The sequence below is a fragment of the Tinamus guttatus genome, unplaced genomic scaffold (assembly GCF_059628265.1).
Source record: "Tinamus guttatus ecotype Peru unplaced genomic scaffold, ASM5962826v1 Tinamus_guttatus_pri_ptg000674l, whole genome shotgun sequence".
In the NCBI taxonomy this organism is placed as follows: domain Eukaryota; kingdom Metazoa; phylum Chordata; class Aves; order Tinamiformes; family Tinamidae; genus Tinamus; species Tinamus guttatus.
The window spans coordinates 429704-450176 of NW_028289208.1; the positions used below are offsets into that span (position 1 = coordinate 429704).

General features: G+C 43.1%; 2 protein-coding genes across 2 annotated transcripts in view; both read right to left on the minus strand.

The window, feature by feature from the left end:
• The window catches only part of KCTD15 (potassium channel tetramerization domain containing 15), a 186822-nt gene that overhangs the window by 56686 nt on the left and 109663 nt on the right, over window positions 1–20473 (minus strand). The window lies entirely within an intron of this gene.
• Window positions 15742–20473, minus strand: part of CHST8 (carbohydrate sulfotransferase 8) — a 148174-nt gene continuing 143442 nt past the window's right edge. The window contains exons 3-4 of the mRNA XM_088536529.1: window positions 20062–20099; window positions 15742–17173 (exon numbers count right to left, since the gene is read on the minus strand). Of these exons, the coding sequence (XP_088392655.1) occupies window positions 16022–17173; window positions 20062–20099 (1190 nt within the window). The 3' untranslated portion in view covers window positions 15742–16021. The remainder of the gene's footprint in view (window positions 17174–20061; window positions 20100–20473) is intronic.

Sequence of the window (20473 nt, forward strand, 5' to 3'; positions counted from 1 at the left end):
CACTGAGGCTTTATTCCTCTTAATGTCATCTCAGAGAGCAGGGCAGGAGGTGACTTTCACAAATGCCTGTTTATTTCCCAAGTGTCAGGCATTTTGTACTTGAAAGGATGGATTTTTTTGCTTGTTATGTTTTTTCCCTGTCCTTAGGGGAAGGAGGGAGAGTGAAGGCCATCAGGTAAATATTTTTGCTGGCCGCAATATCTTTTTGCAGGATCATTTATAATTATTGATTAGCAGCTCTGGGACTCTTCTCAGTCACATGTGAGGGTGTGTATATATATATATGTGTGTATAGAGAAAGAATATATATATTAGGGCAGTCTCAGAAATTTATTTGAATGAAAAGCAATCAAAATTCTGAAATCGGAAGGCTAGTTTTCAGCTGGCTCACGTTGCTTTGTATGCTGTATGTGCATATATGAGACATAGACCTTAGAAAGTGAGGGATTTGGGCTTTTTCTCAAAGCCTCCCTGCACACACAGGCTGCTAGCCCGTATTCCTCGGAGAGCGTCACCACCTTCCACCGTGCCTCACTGCGTATAACAGGATAAGGCCCTAAAATATTGTCCGTTCCCTAAAGTGACGGCCTAATTAATAGCAGTGGGAACGTGGCCGGAACAATGGGAGCGCTCGGTGGAGCAGCCCGCGGGAAGGCAGGCGGCGAGGCCGCGGCGCAGGGCGAGCACGTTCGCGCGCGCCGCCTCGCGCACGGGGAAGCAGGGCGGACAGCAGGGCCGCCGCCGCAGGCCCGGCACTGCCATGGAAACGGCACAGGAGCCGCTGCCCTCCGGCTCCCGGCCCTCCTGGCTCTGCTGCGGATTTAGAGGCAGCAGGGCCTGTGTGACTGATGTCTGGCTGCGGGAAGGAGAAGGTTAAAAATGCTTCACAGCTGGTTTAGGAGGCAAATTAAGGCAGAGGAGGAGCCCAAATAAATGTGTGAAGTTCACTGTCAAAGATGGAGTAGCAGCTGCTGCTGGCTCCCTTGTGGTGTGTGTTTGATGGCCAAAGCACGGTTAATTAAGCTGCTCTTCACTGATGACTCCCTGTAGCTTCTGGAACCTGGGCTGAAATCTCTCCTGGTTGTGCCCGGTGATCTAAATCTTTCGGTGAGCAGTGCTGGATCCCACGTTACCTGTTTGGAGGCACCAAAGGCAGTCTGCCCTCAGAGCTGCTGTGGCTATCGATACCACACGAGCTTGCAGCAGTGACCCAGATAACATTGTGACTGACACAGTAAGTTGCAGTGTCAGGAAAAATAAATGTCTCTGGCAGCCCCTCACGGAGCTCCAGCTGCGCAGGGATGCCTGCCCCGAGCCCTGGCTGCCCAAGTGACCGATTACTGCTGACCAGACTTCCCTCAGCTGTGGGCGAGCTGCGTACGTGGGCTCAGAGAAGGCCTGGTTCTTTCAGTTTTTGGAAGTTATGATACTTTAGTATACTTACTGATGGGCCTCTCCAAAAAGGTTGCTTTAGTGCTGCCATATCTGCTGGAATTTCTTCACAAGCAGGTGAAGGGGATGGTCTCTGGGGAGCATTTTCCTGTGCTCCTGCCTTGGCTTGGCCTCCCTCCAGCCTTGGCTGGTGAGGGCTGGTGTTTGCAGCATGGTTGAGCCCAGTGTTACAAGGAGGCCTGGGCAGCCTCATCCTGAGGGTGAAATCCACGTTCTTCTGTGTGTTATGCCATAGAAAAGCTTTTCCTGCTCTTACCTTACACTAAGGCTGGTTGCTTTGCTGAAGAGTACTAAGGGTACAAGGGCCACTTGTTATGGTGGGCTTGGTACTTTGGAGTTGCTCAAACACTGTAATTTGAGGAAGAAGCAAGGTGGAGGTAGCAGATGCTTCCATTTCAGACCTAGGTATCTTTGGACAACAGCCTACACAGAATATCATTAGCTCTATGTATTTCTGCCTGCTGCCTGAGGAAAATATTGCACAGGAATGGTGGGGCTCCTGTGTTTTGCATAAGACACAGAAAAGTGAGCAAGATGGAACAGAGGGGTTTGGGCCTGGGATATTGAGAGGTTTGTGAAGTTAACTACCTAGCAAAAAGGGAAAAGGGAAGGATTAAAGCAGCACAGCACAGAGGTGAAGGACTTGGGCTGCCTGCCATCTCTTCTCAGACCTCACGGTTGCTTCAGCCCTTGCTCGCTAGAGCGAGCGGGTGCAGAGGCCCCTGCTGAACACTGTGCCTGGGCTTCCTCCGTTCCCGTGTACGTATGCGAAGATCAGCAGCTCTTCTGCACTTCAACAGCTGTGAGCTCCTCTGAGTGTTCCTCAAATGTACAGAATTCAGATCCTGCTGCATCAAAAGCTGTTTGAAGATAAAAATTACTGGTTTGTTGCTGTCACTTCTGTTATCTGGAGACTTTAAAATATATGTTGTAAACACCAGGGTTGGTAATGGCAAATAAAGGCTCTCTCTTTTTTTTTTTTTTTTTTTTTCTTTCTTTTTCCAAGAAGCAATTGACAAAGAGCAAATGTGTTCTGGAGCAGAGGTTGTGAGTTCTTTCCCATGCCACAGGCATTGTCAAAGTCGTGCACATGAGTGTATCTATAGCCATGAACTGTTATAAAGCAAAACCCAATTGTTTTTACCCCATATGAACTTTCACTTTATCTCTTTGAGAACACAAAATCTTTCTTTTTTCCTTGATTTATGACCCTCACAATTTAATGTTTGTATAAATCTTCAAGGTGACATCTTCACACTGTCAGTCCTTGCCTTTCCTCCAGCTGCAATATGTTAAAAATCAAGTATAACTTTTTGCAGCCTCCTCCTCTATGGGGGTGGTCTCTGCAAGGGAAGCCTCATCATCCTCTGGCTTCTGGTATATGGGGCGTGCATTTGGTAGAAAGTTATTTACAGCTTGCTTTCAATTGGTGCTCGATCTCTGCAGTTCTTGACTACTAGTCTCTTGAAACTTTCAGGAAAGATTTTCAATAGCTCCTAGCTGGTAAGAAGCTATTTTCTACAGGATAAAGCTACAGCTACTCATTTTGTTATTCTGGGCTTCTATTTGTGGAGCTAGCCTTGTCACAGGCCCATTTTTATTTAGGCTGATTGTGAATTCTGATGTGGACCAGCTACTCTTTTAGTGAGCTACAGAAGCACTTCCATGGGCAGTACAGATGGAAAGGGAAATGTTCCCACCTGCAAAAGCCAGAGTGGCCTAGCTGACTTGTAGGAACCTTGTCTTACTGACTTTGCTACATGATAGATGTTTAGAGATTTGATGAGGGTGTCCTACAACATGTTTCTGTTCTCCAAAGATTTTTTAATTATACCTTCCCCTCTTGTTCTCCATTATCATGAAGTTAAGTTCTTGCTATTTCCTTTCTTGAAAGGACAGTGTTTAATAGTAAATGAAAACTTTCTTATAAAACGTATTAAAACGTATTGAAAATCTTCAGATGAATATATGAGACTATGGCAGTTGACAGTGGCAAGATTGTCATCCTTGAGAAAATAGCATTTTAACTTTTTGGAATAAGGTAATCATAGGGAAGTCATTTTAAAAGCTGTCCTGGCGCACTCCTAGATTGAAAAGTAAAAGATTAAATTCCTGATTCAATTTGTGTGTAGACCTTTACTGACTGTTCTAGGAGCTGATGAAAAGGTAGTAATTGAGGGTCAAAGAAAGACTGGCTAGTTCTTAATCTTAGTTTGCCACTAGGATATAGCTGTGAAGAATGCTTGAGGAGTGGTGGGTGTGTTTTTCCTCTCTTCTGAACAAAACCACTGTGAAACTGTATAGGTTTTGCTGAAATCTCACTTTAGAGAAGCTGAAGGGATAGAAGGAACTCTGAAATACCTGTTTTTTTTTTTTTTCAGTCTATTTTTGTGGGAGGGGAGAAGGCTTGCTGTGAATTTCAGTTCCCCCCTTCACCATGTCCATCCCTGCCAAGGATTTACAAGGTGGAAGTGCCAGTTTTCAAGGTGGAAGTGCCCATCTTTGTGCAGCTCAAAGCAGGGGTGTTAGGGGAGCAGTTCCCAGAGCTATAGGCGATCACAGGTAACTACCATATAGCTTCTGCAAGTAAGTAGCTGTGAAGATGTAGGTTTCTGGATTTCAGTATAAGCAACCCTAGAACTTTTTCCAATTCCTCATTAATTTTGTGCCTTCCATGCTAAGGCCTCATTCTGCTCTGTTTTCTTTGTTCTTGTCCTGGGTAGTTGTGCTAAGGTAGGAATGAGAGTGCCTGTACCATACTCCTTCCAAGTGTGTATTGGCTAGAAGGGTAGGAAAAAACTGCTGCGTATTTCTACCAAATACTTTGTCAGTCAGTCCTCTCAGTTCTCTGTGTAGATGGGATATATGGTGCATAAAGTATCTTAACAGTCTCGCTGAATTATATTTAGAAAGCAGAAGACCCTAGCAAAGGCTGCATTACTATAATTTCATCCAAAGTACTTAATGATCTGAGATATGAGAGAATGCAAAAGGGGTGTTCAGAAGTACACATTCTGAACCAGTAAAGAGGAGCTGTGTTTATTACATTGCATACCATGCTATACATGAACAGCATTAAAAAGTCACCCTTCAAACCTTAGAACACTTCCCGTTCTCACTAGCCTCATTATTAACATCCATACTCTGCATTAATGCTGCTGGCAAGAGGTGAAAGCCATTCAGGGTGAAAAGAAATTAGTTTCATTTTTCAGTAATTACAGGGAAAACTGTGTTCCCTGGCTTTAGTTGCCCTCTCAAGTTATTCTAGTGCTGCTGGTTAACAAGATCCTGATCTTTGGTGCTTTGCTAATGATCAACCGTTTTAGAAATGACATATTCCAGCAGCAAAGCCTCTATTCCTGGGATGCTTTTCCCCTCTTGGGCAGCTGCCAGATCTTTTAAAACCCCTGGGAAGCTTATGAAGGGTGAGGTGTGTGCAGTCACGTGTTTTCTGTTTTTCTTGTTTTTTGACATTTTTAACTTCCTTGATATTAGTGTTGCTTGAGATGCAGTGTTTCCAGTTTTCAAAGCAAAAGGCCAATTCCTTCAAAACATTTAAGTTTAATGTTAATCTGTGGGTGAGGGGAAACGTGTGTGTCACAAATAAAGGAGGAATTACATGGAGAAAGTGTGGTGAAGTAGCAACTATCTTGCAATGTAGCAAGCTCTATATAGATAATATGCAAAACATTCATGTCATGTGCATTTTTGTCTTATCTCTGACAGGTCTTTCCTTTCATAAGGTCAAATGACAGCCAAGTGAAAGATAGAATGTACTTTGAGAGATATATCCTGGAGGGCTGAGCAGGTACCTCCTACTGAGAAGTATGAAAGCTTGGCTTGTTTTTCCTTTCCCCTGTTCTGAACTGGATTTAAGTCACACTTGACCAAACAGGAGGTCAAGTAGATCTGACTACTAAGTGGCTTCCTGCTGGAGCATTGCAGTTAGCACTTGTGATTAATTGCCTATACTTTTCGTCTGTCCTCTATGAAGAGGATAGGTGCCTAAGGTATGAGGAGCTTTGACAAAGATTGCATGGATCCTTTTCAGCTTCTCACAAATGGCACTGCAATGATATGTTGAAATGGAGGTGAGCAACAGCATACTTAATCAGCGTGACCATTTTAGCATTGTACTATGTCTTTGCATATGTGTCCTGTCCAGGAAGTGACTGTTCAGGTGGCCTTACAATGTCTGTGGCCGTTTGCAAAATGTGTTTTCTTGGTGCATTTTAACTGTGGTGTGCTTGTAGTGCTTCATGGTGTCAACTATTGCACTTGGGAGAGGGCACCTTCTTCAGTGATGCTCTGTGTGCAGAGAACCAAGCGTTTTCTTGCTGAGATGACTCTTGCTGTGGCTTTGGTGCCTTTTGATAGGCTGGAGAATTTGAATCTCAGACAAACTTCACTGTGCTGATCTTTATATTTATATCACTTTTAATATAACTGCTTACCTTACCTTTTATTAAACTTCCAATTCTCCTGCAAGTGATCCTGGCTGTAATAACTTGATTTTTGAGGCAGTTTAGTACTCTGTTATTAAGTAACTTAAGCTGCTTATGCTTAATATTGTACTTCCAAATGAAAGCAACATCTTTTTATTCTTTTCTTTCTGAATGAGCAGACCTTTTTTTTTTTTTTTTTTAAGGCCACCTTGCCATTTATTTTGCATAATAGGGCTATTAAGTACCTGTAGCATGAAGAGTCATAATCCAAATACTTTTGGTTAAGGGATTTAATTGGATTGTAGAATCTTGTTCTTTCAAAAACCTTTTTGTTCTTTCTTTCATGAATCTTTGGTCACTCACCAAAGAGACCCAAAATAAGAACATGGGCGTCTGGATATTAAAACTACAGCAAGATGTTTTACATGAATAGTTTAGACCTCTCTGTTACCAGATCACCTGTAGGATGCCCTTATTTAAGGCTATAGGCTGGCACTAGGATACTATAGAAAAAAAAGTGGGACGTAGTGATAGTGGGACAGCTACATAAGACTTCCCATAGTGCATCAAAATTGTTCTAAGGAGTCGGAAATCTTGCCTTTGGCTGTAACGGCTATTAAATGCTTCAGAAAAGCATAAAAGGGAAAACTTTGCACTAAACAGGAAGGTAACTGTGTTGAGAGCTGGTATGTGCGGGTTTCTACCTTTTCTCCACCTCGTGCTTTGATTTACTCCATCTTTGTTTTCCCTGGCTATGCTACAAGATTTTAAGTTATTCAGTTCTTGGAAAAAGAAACTAGTGCTGGTAAATGCTGCAGCTGATCAAATGTGTATACACCAATGTTTGTTTTATGGTAAATATCATCCCTGTTATGGTATGGAATAGGGGCAGGTGCGGTGTCCTATCTCTTACCGGAATATTTGTTCGAGTGCTGGCTTTGGTCAAAGTTAATGCTAGCCTCAAGGTGTGTTTGGTTTAAAAACTAGTCTCTCTTGTGAGCTTCAGACCCTGATTATTCTTTTGGTTTATCAAATAATTTTGCCTCTTGTCTGTGCTGTCATCTGTGGCCCACTCTTACAGGATTGTGGAGAGACACAGTCTTGAGGGAAGCTTTTGGAGACATCTTGGTGAGCTTCCACTGAGCATAGACTTGTGTGACTCAGAAGATGGAAACTGTGCTGGCTTATAGGCGTGCAGATATCTGTTTTGTAGTGACACAAGGAGTAAGAGGGAAAACTTGAAGGAGATGAGGCATGAAGGAAGGTGATGTGGACAACCTAGTAGACAGGAATGGCAGGAAGTCCGGTCAGTCCCCGGATCTCCTCGCCAGTGCAGCCGCCGTGCGCGTGGGCAGCGCGTGCTCTCCTGGGCTCACCCTGTAACGCGTGTGTGAAGGCCAGGCTGCTCCCCCTGCCTGCTGGGCCTCTGCTAGACCCTCCCCTCTGCTCCCCCTCCAGCCTGGTTGCTGCTTGGCACCGGACCCGGGGCCGTTCTTGGCTCTCGCTGCGTGGATCTGAATGTGCTGATCCCGAGGGCCCCTCGACTGGGACATCCCAGTGAGCTCGAGTAGCTCACGCTGCCCCAGCTCTGCAGGCGCCCCTGGAAAAGGGCTTGAGCGCTGTTCTGCGAGGGCAAGCGGTGTCGCTGTGTCGGGGAATGGTGTAGAAAATGTTCTAAGTGTCAGCGAGGAGCAAAATACTTCAGGCAGGCTCCTAATTTTAGTCAAGTTATTGCCTTTTTTCTTCTCCCCTAAAAAGTCTTCACAGAACTAACTACCAGTGAGACTTAATACTGGAAATGAAAGGACTTGAGAGTCTGTCTGATTCATGAGGGGAATCAGTATTAGCCTAGTGGGACCTTTGTTGAAACTTTGTTTTACTGACTTCTTGTAATTAAATAAAAAGTGCTGTAAAAATCCCCTTCATCAAATTTGGTTGCTAGACAAGACAGGCTAGAAATTCTGCTTAATCTTAATGATTAGTAAGAGATCTTCATTTCTGTAAGATTCATTTTAGTATTAAATAAATTACTAATTATTCAGAGGCAATATATTAAAGGAGATCTAATCAAGATATCCATAATATTGTGACATATTTAAAATCCCATAATACTTAAAGTATTTTTATCCTCCCCACCCCCCAAAATTGTTTTTATATAATTAATGGCACCATGATTAATAACCTTGGGCTTAGATTCGATGGCTTCCTTTTGGGAGTTGAGATTTTTTTTAATCTCTGGAACCAAATATATGCCTTAATTACCAGTCAAACACTCGGTGAAGGCAGAACTGGAGTACAGATGTATATGCTCAAGTCGCCATTAGCATTTCCTCCACAAACCCGGAGCTGAGACAGAGGATCTCTGCAGATATTAGCTGTGCTCAGAGGGAACGTGGATCTGTTTTGCTCTCAGAACTGCAGAGCTTGCAGATGTTGTCTTCACATCATGTGATATTTGTATGCTGTATGTCAGACCTGCAGCAAGTTGGGATTAGCCCAACTGCAAATTGGGTTGAGAAGTGTTGAGGAGATTCAGGTTGTAGAATGAAACCACTGGTTGACAGTGACAGCTTCCCACTAATCCTAATTCTTTATTGATGTTTTGGGCAGGAGATTTTGATATGCCCAAAACAAATACATCTGTCTTGAAGTCATTCCATGGTAAAAGAAATTCTCTTCAAGGCTACAAGATGAAATCTGAATCTCAGACCAAAACAGTGTAATAACACCTGGAAGCTTTGAGCTCCCGCGTGTTGCTACGAAGCTGGCGTGGCCGTGGAGCGAGCAGGCCAGGCAGTGTTTGCTCGCCTCCTCTGTGCGGAGAAGGAGAACAGGTGAATCCGTGTCTCTGAACCTGCTCGGCCTGGCAAACCTGGGCTGCTGGGAGGTGTGCTCCGGGTGCCTTGCCTTGTTGGGCGCTGGAAGGAAGCTACCGTGAGCTGCTCTGAGCTGCAGTGGTGGCTCCTTGGGAAGGGATAAATGTATTCAAAATCAGTGTATGGTGTCATTTTGCATATTATTTATTTCTCTTAATTTAAATGGTGAATAGCTGGAGAGAAATACCTTCTTGTAGAAGGCAGGGAGGGGGAGAATGGATAAAAGACATGTGCTGTTTGGGACCTCTCTGGCAATGCAGCCATGCTGAAGAAGCCTGAAAAGGGAGCTTCACTGGAAGCAGATGAGGGTTCAGCTGAGCAACTAAGCTTGTCTGTCACTGAATTAAACTAAATTAGTACAAAGTCTCTTAAATTAATGAGGATGTTCAGATACCAGTGCGAATAAATCTATTCAGACATCAGCTTCATTAGAGGGGTGCCGCTTCTGAGTACAGAGCAGCTCTAGCACGAGCCTAGTTGTAGTTCTCCTGCTCTGTTGTCCAGCTAATCAAAGATGATGGGATGTGATCTTTGTTATTGACTCTGGGCTGTCTTGTTCAGTCACTGCTGACTGCTGTCTGTTTAGCTTGACTGTAAGGAGTGAAACTAACTTGTTTATATTCTGGCATTGATGGAATTCACAGAATGACAGAATGGTTAAGGTTGGAAGGGAGCTCTAGAGATCATCTAGTCCAAAGCCCCGCTCAAGCAGGGGCACCTAGAGCATGCAATTTAAATTGCTCTGCTTCTTGCTGCCTTCCCCGATCCCTTCCCAGGTGGAGCTTTAGCAAGTCGTGTTGGAGCTGCAGTTACTCCAGAGCAACTGGATTCCAAATTGTCCAGCAGCGGGACAATGGGATGTCCCTTGGGAACACTGGTGTGGAAATGCAGAATTCCTCGGGATTTCACTCTTCATATTGTATTTGCCTTCCACCACTTCTGTGATCCAGTCCCAGAGTGTCAGAGTGTGCACACTGCTAATCTTTTGAGTTTTGCTACAGTTAGTTTTACTTTTGTAGGTGTTCATCCTTGAGTGTTTTTAAGCAGTATATTTTGATCACATATGACAAGGCTTGGCTTTTTATTCTGAATGGTGAATTTTCAAAGTTGCTCTGAAAGATCTCCAAGATATTTTGATCATTACCTGCTGCTCTGTAGGCTTTAGCATGTGCCCGACAGTGCATTTTGGTGGGATGACTTAAAAGAAGCCTGAGAAATTCATTAGGTAACAAAAGACAGTCCCTTTTGCAGAGGCAAACATGGATAAATTGTCAGACTCGTAACCTATCTCATATGTCAGATTTTCTGTGCTGCTTGGAATGGTCACTGTAAGCATGATTTATAAAGACAGCATCACCTTGAGGAGTACACACTGTGTCACGTGGGCAGGGTTCATGTCTGTGTGGATTTTGGTGGAGAAATCTAATACAAGTCCTTGTGAATATTGCAGCCTCCTGGTCTGTAATAGCTATATTATTGTTCAGATTATCTGGGATTATGATTTTATTGCATGATTTATAAAAAAATTTTTGACACAAAAGGCGATATGGAGAAAATCCCAACAGCCTAGGCTAATAAACTCTTCACTATGCTTTGCTACAGATGAACCAAAGATGAATGTTCTGGGATTTTTAAATGAAACCTAATTTAAAACACTCTCGGTGTGAGGAGTCTTAGTTTTGCTCTGGAACAGAGATGAGGAAAGCTTTGCTGAGCAATTCTAAGGGATCAGGCTCCCCTCACGGTCTGCTAACTAAATTAAATGGAAATATAGTAGACCAAATTTCCCTGTTACCTGTGCTACACATCAGCAAACTTGATTACTAATAGATATAGGACTGCTGCTGGGAATAAGACTGTAGGAACAAGTTAGCAATTGGGCTTGTTGCAGGCCAGGCAGCCCCGACGGTGCCTCGCAGTCCGCCGCATGCGAGCGGTGTCTGCACACAGGCTGGTGTTGCTCCGTGTGGCTTCTCTGCGGCACATCATGGTAATGCTGCCTGATTGCATGCTCAAAACAATGATAAAATAACTTTCTTTTGATCATAATATACATTAGTCTATATCTGTGAATTTGAAGGTGAACCGTAGCCTGGAGCTTCCATTTGCTAGTGAAGAAGCCATCTCCACTAGTGTTTAATGGGTTGGGACAAGCTCTTGTAGCGCAGTCCCCTTAGGCCATTGCTTCCTGTGCTGCTGCTCCCTCTGCTTCAGCATAATCTTAACACCCTTTGTGGCTGGTGACATTACTTATGTTTGCATATGTTGGGAGAGTATTTCCTGTATTAAGTAAATCTGGACAGGAATCCCAGCTCAGGAAAACAACCGTGGAAAAGTTGGATTGGATTGCGAAGACCTTGCTTATTTTTCATAACTTAGAAGCATCATTTCAAATGTCCAAAAAACAAGATGGTGCTGCTGGAGGAGATTGCTGATAGGGCATCCCATAAAGCTGAAAGCAAAACATTGGCCCAGTGCTGTTGGCAAGAGCCAATTTTAAGCAGAGGACCATTTTTATTACACCAGCCATAAAGCAAGCAGGCTGTACTCCTCACCATGAGTCACAGTTAGCTGTAGCAGCTGCTTTGTAACGGTGTCTGCATAGCCCCTTGATAAGGAGCTTACCCGTGTTGCCTGCCTGTTCTGCCCCGTGTTGCGCGTTGTCCCCTGCCCGAGGGAGGCTCCGAGGGCTGCCCGGAGCTGCAGGACCCCCAGAACCTGCCCTTCACCAACCCATGCCCGTGGCCAAGGTCCTTTGCAGCCGAAGCACCCGCTGCAGCTCGTGTCCAGCTGGGGTAGGGTCTGTCTCTTGTACTCGGTCGACCTACTCCCCAAGCAGGGCCAGGCTGGAAGCTGCTAGAAATGTGTCCACAGCCTTGTTTGCCGCTCCAGTGCTGAGAGCAAGGAAAGTACCGGCCCTTCTTAAGCAGTGGTTGTCCTCTTGAGAGGAAAATTAATTCCGTGCCTCTTGCCATATGAAGCTTGGGATACTCCCCGAGTCACTGCAGAGTGTGCAGGTACGTGTGGAGGCTTTGAAGTCACCACAAATAACAGTAGCCTGAAAATAATCCCTTGAAGCACTATCACCTCAAACAGGCTGTGCTGGGACTTGCCACTCATGCTGAAAGCAAAGTACTGCTGTTTCCACATGCTGTTTTGGCATTGCTGGAATATAAAATGAATAGAACAGGCCTGCCATGCCCAGATAGATTCCCATGTAATTCCTTTCTGGGACTGGGAGAAGAGTGCCTGTCAATTGAATGTTTTTATTCAGCTTGCATCAATAATAAAGTAATATTTTTTTTTTCAGTTTGGGAGCTATAATTCCAGATAATTGGGCATGACTTCCACAGGCCTGCCTCATTAATTTATATTACTGTATAAAGAAACAAATAGCTGCTTAAGAGACACTGCGGATGTTTGATATAGTCCCTTAAAGTTATAAAACTGATGTGGAGACTATCCCCCATGCATCTGAATTCTTAAATTAAAGCTTTTCTGTCTGTAGTGACTGTAGCATGTTTAATAGTCTAAATGCATAGAACTTACACTTTATACCTCTGTTTGCTTATAAATAGGTGTACGTGGGTTTATGTGATTGCTTTTCCTGTCAGTAATCACATTGACATTAAGGGTGGTACTTAGGTGGGACACCTAGCAGGAAGAATCTAAGGGCACAGGTCTCAAAGGAGGTCGGTTGTTTTATTCAGGTCCTTATGAATTTTATATACTGATCATCCCAATGTTAAGTTCTTAATCTATCCCTTAATTAATGAATCACGTTTTTAGTATCAGACCTTGCAAATCCAGGTATTGGTGCATTGTACTGCTAGCATGTGTCACTTGGCTGCATTCTGGCATGTGACTTGTCATAGCTGTCGTGAAGAAGTGCCTCGGGAGTGACAGAAGTGCAAGTGGCAGCTTGAAGGGCCAGGGTAGAAGTGGCTAAAAAACGGGGCTTGTTTTGGATGAAAGTCTCAGCTTTTAAAAATGCTCTTTCACTGACTGATTTGGGGAACATCTAATTAGTTCATGCTGTTCTTTGCGTTTGACTCTAATCTGCTTGCTTTTTTTGTAACATGTTTTAGTCCCCTTTAAAAGAGGTATAAGGGCTAGGATTATGATTTATTACATTCTGTGCCATCACATCTTGATTCAAGCTGTGTTCCTCATCCTTCAGAGGTAAAAATGAGAATTTCAAGAGGCACCAAAGTCCTGAATTGTCATCAAAAACATTTTACTACTTCTGTGCTCTTTGTAATCTTCAAGAGGAGTATAGAAGAAACCTCCATAGAGGGAGTAATGGAGAGACATCAGCTAGAATTAAGAATCTGCATTATCAGAAGCAAGTTAAGTGAGGATTTATGAGGCTGAGGGGCAGACCCGTTTAAGCTGTGTGAGGAGGAAAGCTTGAGGGCTGCCAGCACGTGTGCTGCTTGTCTTTGAAGCTCCCTGGTAAGCGATGGTTCTTAGGACAGAATATGTTGGTGGGCAAAGAGGACAGAGGATGGGAAGTAAAAAAAAAAAAAAATTAAAAAAAAATTAAAATACTTTAAGCTATGACCTCAGAGTATGGTTTAGTGAGAGGCTAGTAGCAACAAAGTTCATTTGTTAAAAAATGCAACAAAAAGGGAGAAAATGGATTGCCAAAATGATTTTGGCTAACTGCAGGAGTGCTAGATAATCTACTTGGCTGGCCTATGAACTTCTCTGTTTACTTGAAAAGGATTTCGGGGGCATGAAAACTTGGATATAAACTCTTCATTTGATGAAGAGACTGATCCTGAAAAACACTGCAGGATGAGCAATCCTGAAAGAGTTCAATTGCATTATCAAAGATGTGTGAAGGAAAAATGACAAAATAATCCAAAGGGTAGTGAGCAGTCTAAAAACATCTTCTAGTAAAAGCTGTTGTGTTCTTATTAAGCATTTTGATATGAAAATGTAAGTTGCTTATCTGCAACTTTGCTTCTTTTTGTGCCTTTTCTTTTTTTCCTCCTGGTATTTGTTGTCTCCATGGATTTTTTTTTTTTTTCTTTAGACCACTGTCTTGTCCTGTTTCTGCTAAGCAGTAGGGAATGACATATTCAAGTATCAAATGTGAATTAATGCAACCAGTAAATATTAAGCACTTTCAAGTATTTGGAAGGAAACTTCTGTCTTTGGTATATTGTAAAGCAGATGTTATGTTTACAGCAAACTGTATACAGCACAATATGAATGATTTATTGAACAATCTTTGTTTTCAAACAATGCTTGCTAAGAAAAAACCCTGCCAAAGTCTACATCTTCATGTGCATAAAAAATATTATTTCTCTCACCAGCAAAATATTTTATTACAATAGTAAAGGATTTTAACTATGAGTTGGAAGGGAAGATTTAGAAAAAGACTTAGAAAGAGCCACTACAGTTGGGTCTTGGAGTTAGAAGTGTGGTTTTGCTGGTGCTTTCTATTCATACAGCAAACACTTCACTGATGTATACCTATACCAGCAAAGCCTTTAAAATGTAAACTTGACCTTGTGGTTGTATCAGCATTTCAGTAAAAATAGCTTCTATGCTGAGTGTGTGTGCGTATAGACAAAACTGAAAAGCAATGGATGGAGAGGGGGAACAGGAAGGAGAAAGCCAGGCCTTCACAGTAGATCCAGCTGTAGGATTAAGTTCTCTAATCTTTCCATTCAAGCCCTCAATCTAGTGAAGCTGTTTGATGCAAACAACCAGCTTTACCTTGACCCTACCTGGGAGATACCCTGTGAGTCTGTATCTTCCTCTTTTGCTGTAATGAGACGAATTCTAATTTCCTCCTCTGTGGAGGCTGACATCCTGGCTTGAAGGAGTTCATCCCTGGTCTGCAGGAGCAGCGCAAGCACTGCCTGTGCTGGGACCTGGTCCTCCTTTGGCGACTCGCAAGATCAAACCCTAAAAGAGAAACTACATCAGTTTAGAGATCAACCCCCATCTTAAGGACTTGAATATTTGTTATATCTTTGCAAGAATATGATTTCTTCAACTCAAGTCAATATTATCAGAGTACTATCCCTTTTTAGAGCCTTAAATGCTAAGGATGCCATAAATCAAATTCCTTGCGTTGTAAAATGTACCACTATCAGGATCAATGTTTTCCTGTTTGCCCTGGCAAGATATCAGTGCCTGGAAATGCCCCAGATGCTCCTCAGTGTCCTCATGAGGAGGGTTATTGGCCACTCATCTCTGCTGCCTGAGCAGCCCAGGTGAAGAGCCCCTGGCCTGGTGCTGCCCAGCCGAGCCAGGCCAGCAAAGATCTGGCTATTTTAATAAAAAGGCACTGACATTTTTTCATCTCCAGCAGAAATCTCTTGGGATGAAAGAATGTCTTCACTTGAAATATAGAAAAAGAACAACTGAAATAAATAGAACACCTGAAATTCTCTGCTTGTTTTGAAATCAGATCTAATTGCTACTGAAATAAATAAGTGCAAATTGTTTGCAGCAATGAAAAGAAATATCCTGTTGGGCAGGAAGTTGCATTTACTCTTGCTTGTAAAGGAAACATTTGATATTCCTGTTGACTACAAAGATTAAACTAGAGATTTATGTTAATGCAAAGGATTAAAAGAATCTTAATAACATGCATAAAGATGTAAATGTTCGCCTGCATTTTATCTTCCTGCAGATGAATATGCCATAGGGAAATATTGAAGGGGGAGAAAACATCCTCACGCTGAATTGCAACATCTGGTTTAATACTGCACTCACATGGGCATTAAGTTGTTTTCATCAGTGTGCTTTTGAGCAGTGCAGTGGCTTTTTTCCTAATTTAACTTATGACTATTGTGACTATGTATGGCCAGTTTTAAATACCTAGAGTATGACTTATTTTGTTACAGACTTCAAAGAATGGTAAGTCTATTCCTCAGTGGGTTTTTTTCCTGCTTATCTGTCACTTTCAAACATTCTTTTCAATGCAAACACAAGCCACATCAGCATGGAAAATTATGTGCTTTATTTGCGCGCACCCTGACGTGTGAGCTTATACATATATGTACATACATTTCATACAGACAAATTATAGAAAAAATATGATTTGAAAAAGGAGGCAATTAAGGTGAAGATGTAAACATCACTAGCCATTTATGTTTTTGTTTCTATGTTGCTCTTCAACCAATTGTTCACTAAAGAGACAAGTGTGTGTAAATATAACAGAGGCCACTTGTGTTTGTTATGCAAGTCAACAGATACGACCATAGAAGTGTCCCTGTTCTCAGATCAGTATAAATCTTCAAAAGGTTTGGAGTAGTTAAACATCAAATAATCCATATAATAAAAATCATAACTGCGTTGTCTTTGAGAAGGAGAAAGCTGTGCAAAGTACTGTTGTGTAATTTTAGTGGTAGTTCTTTCATCATTGGAATGCCTGTCTTTAAATTTAGGGAAAGTCAAATTCTGTGGAGCACCAATTAAGTGCAAGAAAAAGTTTGCATCTTCTTCCATGCTTTCAAATTTCCCAATGAAGTCATAGTCTATTAAACACGGGCTGCAAAGCCTGTTGACGTGATCCCAGTGGATGTCCATACCCACAGGCCTGTGCACATCAAGGAGATATTGAATGAACTCTTTAAACTTGACTCCAGAGCCTGTCCTTAATGCTTCTTTGGTGGCATTGACACGATACCTGGAAATGATGGCTTTTCCAAAAACAGGATGATAGTAGTTGTTTGGATGTTCAAACTTGTCCCGAAATGCGGACACCAACTTTTCAAAAGGCTCACGAATGAAAAGCATCTTGGTGTAAGTGTTGAGCCTGTGATAAATTCCTTTGCGATCAAACCCGTCCAGCTTTTTTAAGTAGTTTCCGTAGTGCACCGTGTTGTGCTGGATGTCTTTTGTGGAGGAAGCCAGCCCGTTCAGAACCATGAGCACCCGTTTCCAGTTAGAGCAGCCAGCTTTTGGTACTTCACAGTACAAAACTCTGTATTTATCTTCTACAAATATTCTAGAAACATGATAAGGAGTGATTATTCTTCTACTGTTACTCTTGTATTTAGAACAAGTTTCCCTCATTATCCTCTTTCTTTCTCTTTGGATCTGATAGAGGCTTTTCCATTTGTTGTTATTTCTATCCTCAGATCTGAGTGTGGGCAGGCTGAGAGTGGAGCTGTTCATTGAAATCAGAATAGGACTCCTCTTAATTACAAACCTCCTCCTCCGTTTATGGAGCCTCATGGAATTAATTTCCTCACCTTTCTGTCGCTGCCCTTTCATCGCAAGCGTGTTGCTGCCTTGCCTTCTGTCGGGGCTTTGGAGCTCAGCGGCCGCGTTCCCAGAAAGGTGCAATGAACTGCTCTGCTTTGCTGCTGCTCCTCTGTCTGCAGGGTTTCCCCTTAATCTTCCATCCAGGGTAGTGCTGGCAATGCAGTCCTGATGGAAAAATAGGTGGAAGATGTTACTAAACAGGAGAATTTGTTGCTACTAGCAACTTGTACAGCTTAATGCAGTCCTGCTCACACAGCTCTGTGCTGAGCAGAATAGTGCAGCAGGGAGCAATGCTGTGGGCCCTCACAAGGGAACTGCTTTTCTTTGTTCTGCATTTACATGCAATTAAGAGATGAGCCTGAGCTGGAAAATGCAAGGCTGGATTTAGATATCACTGTATTTAGATGTTCTCTGTATCCAGGTTCTGACAGACTTAGGTGCATGGGCATGTGGCTACCTTTTGGAGAAACTGGTGTGTGTATATAAATATATATACATATCCACCTGCCTTTAGACACACAGAAAGCTGCCATCTCCTCCAGTAGATTCATTTTATAGTGCAGGTAAGTGTATGCACTGAAGCCTGGCAGGGCAGGGAGGCTTGTGGTGCTTGCACAGAGAGGGAAAGTGCAGAGGGAGCAAGTGTGGGAGGAGGGAAGCAGAAAAAATGTGATGGGAGCATGAGTTTCTTTGGAGAGAAACTGGACTTGACAGGAGCAGCATAGCCCGGATGCTTGAGTGAGAAGAGGCTGGGACCAAAGCAACACAGACTGGGAGAGCAACAGCTTGGGAAGTGTGTGGTGGCTGTGGAAGCTGTGGCCTGGATTAGAGGGAGCGAGAACAGGGAAAGGGAATTGGGTTTCTGGGGAAGGGATTTTGGTACCTGCTCCTTTTCTCTAGGTAGAATGCGTTACATGGTGCTCCTTGGTGCGCAGCTCAGGTATGCTCTGTTGCTTTCTGCTTCTGAAAGCAGCTGAATTTAATCCTATGTGTTTCTGTCCCTAAAACTGAAATTAGGTTCTAGTCGCTGTTTAACTATGTCTTGTCCTTCTTTAGGGAGCTCACCTGGGAGCATACCTAGCGCAGGATTTTACAAATTGCCAACTTCTGATTCTTCAGTCTTTACTTTGTGGTGTCACCCATAATATTGCCAGGATACAGAACAACAGAATGTTTGGAATTGGAAGGCACCTCTAGAGAACATCTAGTCCAATCCCTCTGCTCAAGCAGGCACACCCAGAGCACATGACATAGGGTGGCATCCAGGTGGATTTTGAAGATTTCCAGAGAAGGAGACTCCATAACCTCTCTGGGCAGCCTGTTCCAGGGCTCTGTCACCCTCATAGTGAGGAAGTTCTTCCTTACATTGGGATGAAACCTCCTGTGTTTCAATCTGTACCCATCACCCCTTGTGCTGTCGCTGGCTACTACTGAAAAGAAGTTGGCCCCATCCTCTTTAGATCCTTGCCTCAGGTATTTGTACATGTTGACTTTAAATATGAGATGTATGGTGAACTAAGATGGGCAGTATGGAGATTAATGAGGTCATGCCTTCTCAAGATGCTAGGTTGAGTCTTAAAATTGTAAAAGTGAGGTTAAGAGTCTTTCTGGTTGGCTGAGCTATGGCAGAAGACCATCCACTACAGGCTGACTCAGGTCACATTGGATGTGGTCCTAAACTGTTGAACTTTTCATGGATAGCTCAGTATTTTAAGGAGGACCTAGATTAGATTATGTATTTCTTGTCTTTCAGTTATAGGAGACATGCTAATTTGTAGCCTGTATGACACTAGAATTTTATCTTGCCATGTCCTTTGAGGATGAGAGTCTCTCTAACCCCAAACACCATTTTTGTGAGGGGGAAAGGTAGCTCCAATGTTCACTACAGAAAACCCTGGTGACAAAAGGAAAATTTAATTGTTTAGTGACTTGCTTAAATTGGTGATTATGATTTAGAATGTATCGGTATGAGACACAACTTAGTGCTGTGCAGCCTGCAGCAGAACGAAGGTGAACCTGGGGTCTATCTTGTTACGAGGGCATACGCTATATACTGAGAAACCAAGCTAGGTGCAAAGCATCCTCTATACTTGCTTTTTTTTTTTTTTTTTTTTTATAAGGGTCATCAAAGTAGTGTTCCTAAAATGTGCGTCTGTGGAGGTTCTTTCTTGTCTTTTTTGCTTCTCCTGCTAATGATGGTGGTGTATGTGGACAGGGAAACCAGCAGATAGCCTGTCATAAGGTGCTTTGTATTCAGTGCATGCGAACGATCGGACTCTGCTCTTCTGACGTTTCTTCCAGTAGTCACGTGTGTATTTAAGTTTCTGTGTATATTTAAAAGACAAGCTTTGTGGCTGTATTTTTACATATTTTAAATATTTACCTTTACAGAATGGCTGAAGGTCAATTTATTCGTAAAATAGTTGATACTTCAAGCGGATCGTATTCCGACTCCCTAGATACGTGTCGCTAGTGCTGGTGAGGGTGACTCTGCAGTTGGCCTTAGAGGGAACCCGGTGGCGTGCAGGGGGTGTCGGACCCGGCTCCCGCTCCCTCCGCGGGGCTGGAGCGGCACCAGGAGCCCGGGCCCCGGGGTCCTGCCCGGCCTGGGGCTGCGGGGCTGCCCCCTCGGCCGCTTCCCGCTCGTCCCCGCTGCCGGCAGCGCCGCTCGGCCGGGCTGGCGCGCGGCCGCGGCAGCCGCTAGATGGAGGAAGCTCACCAGTGTTTTCCTCTAGCCTGGTTTTAAGGATCTCTGTGGCTGTTCGGTAGGATTTTGTGCAGAATGTTAATATGCAGAGTTTACGGTGCCTTTTAACAATACCCAGACTAGCAAAAAAAAAAAAAAAAAAAAAAAAAAACTCGTAAAACTGAAGTTGTGTGGCTCATCAAATTCGCATTTGAAAAGAAAACATGCAGTTTGTGGCAAAGCTCAGATGTGTTACTTCTATTCAGTGCTTCATGTCCAGTCTAATGGCCTCCTCTGAGCCATCTCTAGCCTTGCTCCATGTTCTGAACCTGGACACAACTTGCCTTATGTATTTCTGCAAACTTACTTTTTTGGGTTGCTGGAATCCCATGTTATATTTAATTCCTAAACAAAGAAAGAAATCGCAGTCATTATTTAGTAATGATACAAACAACAGTCTGATATTCTTGTGACTGTGTCTTCTCCTTAACTCGGAGAGCAGGAACAAGCTCTTTTAGTGCAATGAAATACAGGCGAATGATGAATCAAAATTAATTTATAATTCATAGTAACAATATTCCTCTTTATATCTGTCAAAAGCAATTGCAAAAGAGATTAAATGTCATTGCCTCCTCTTTTACAGATGAGGAAGCTGAGATGGAGAGAGGAGTCATCTGCTTAACCCCAGTTAATAGACTTGTTAGCAGAACTAGAAGCAGCTGGAGCTCCTGCTTCCAGGTCAGTGCTCTAGAAAAGTCTCTTCTCTGTACTTACCTAAA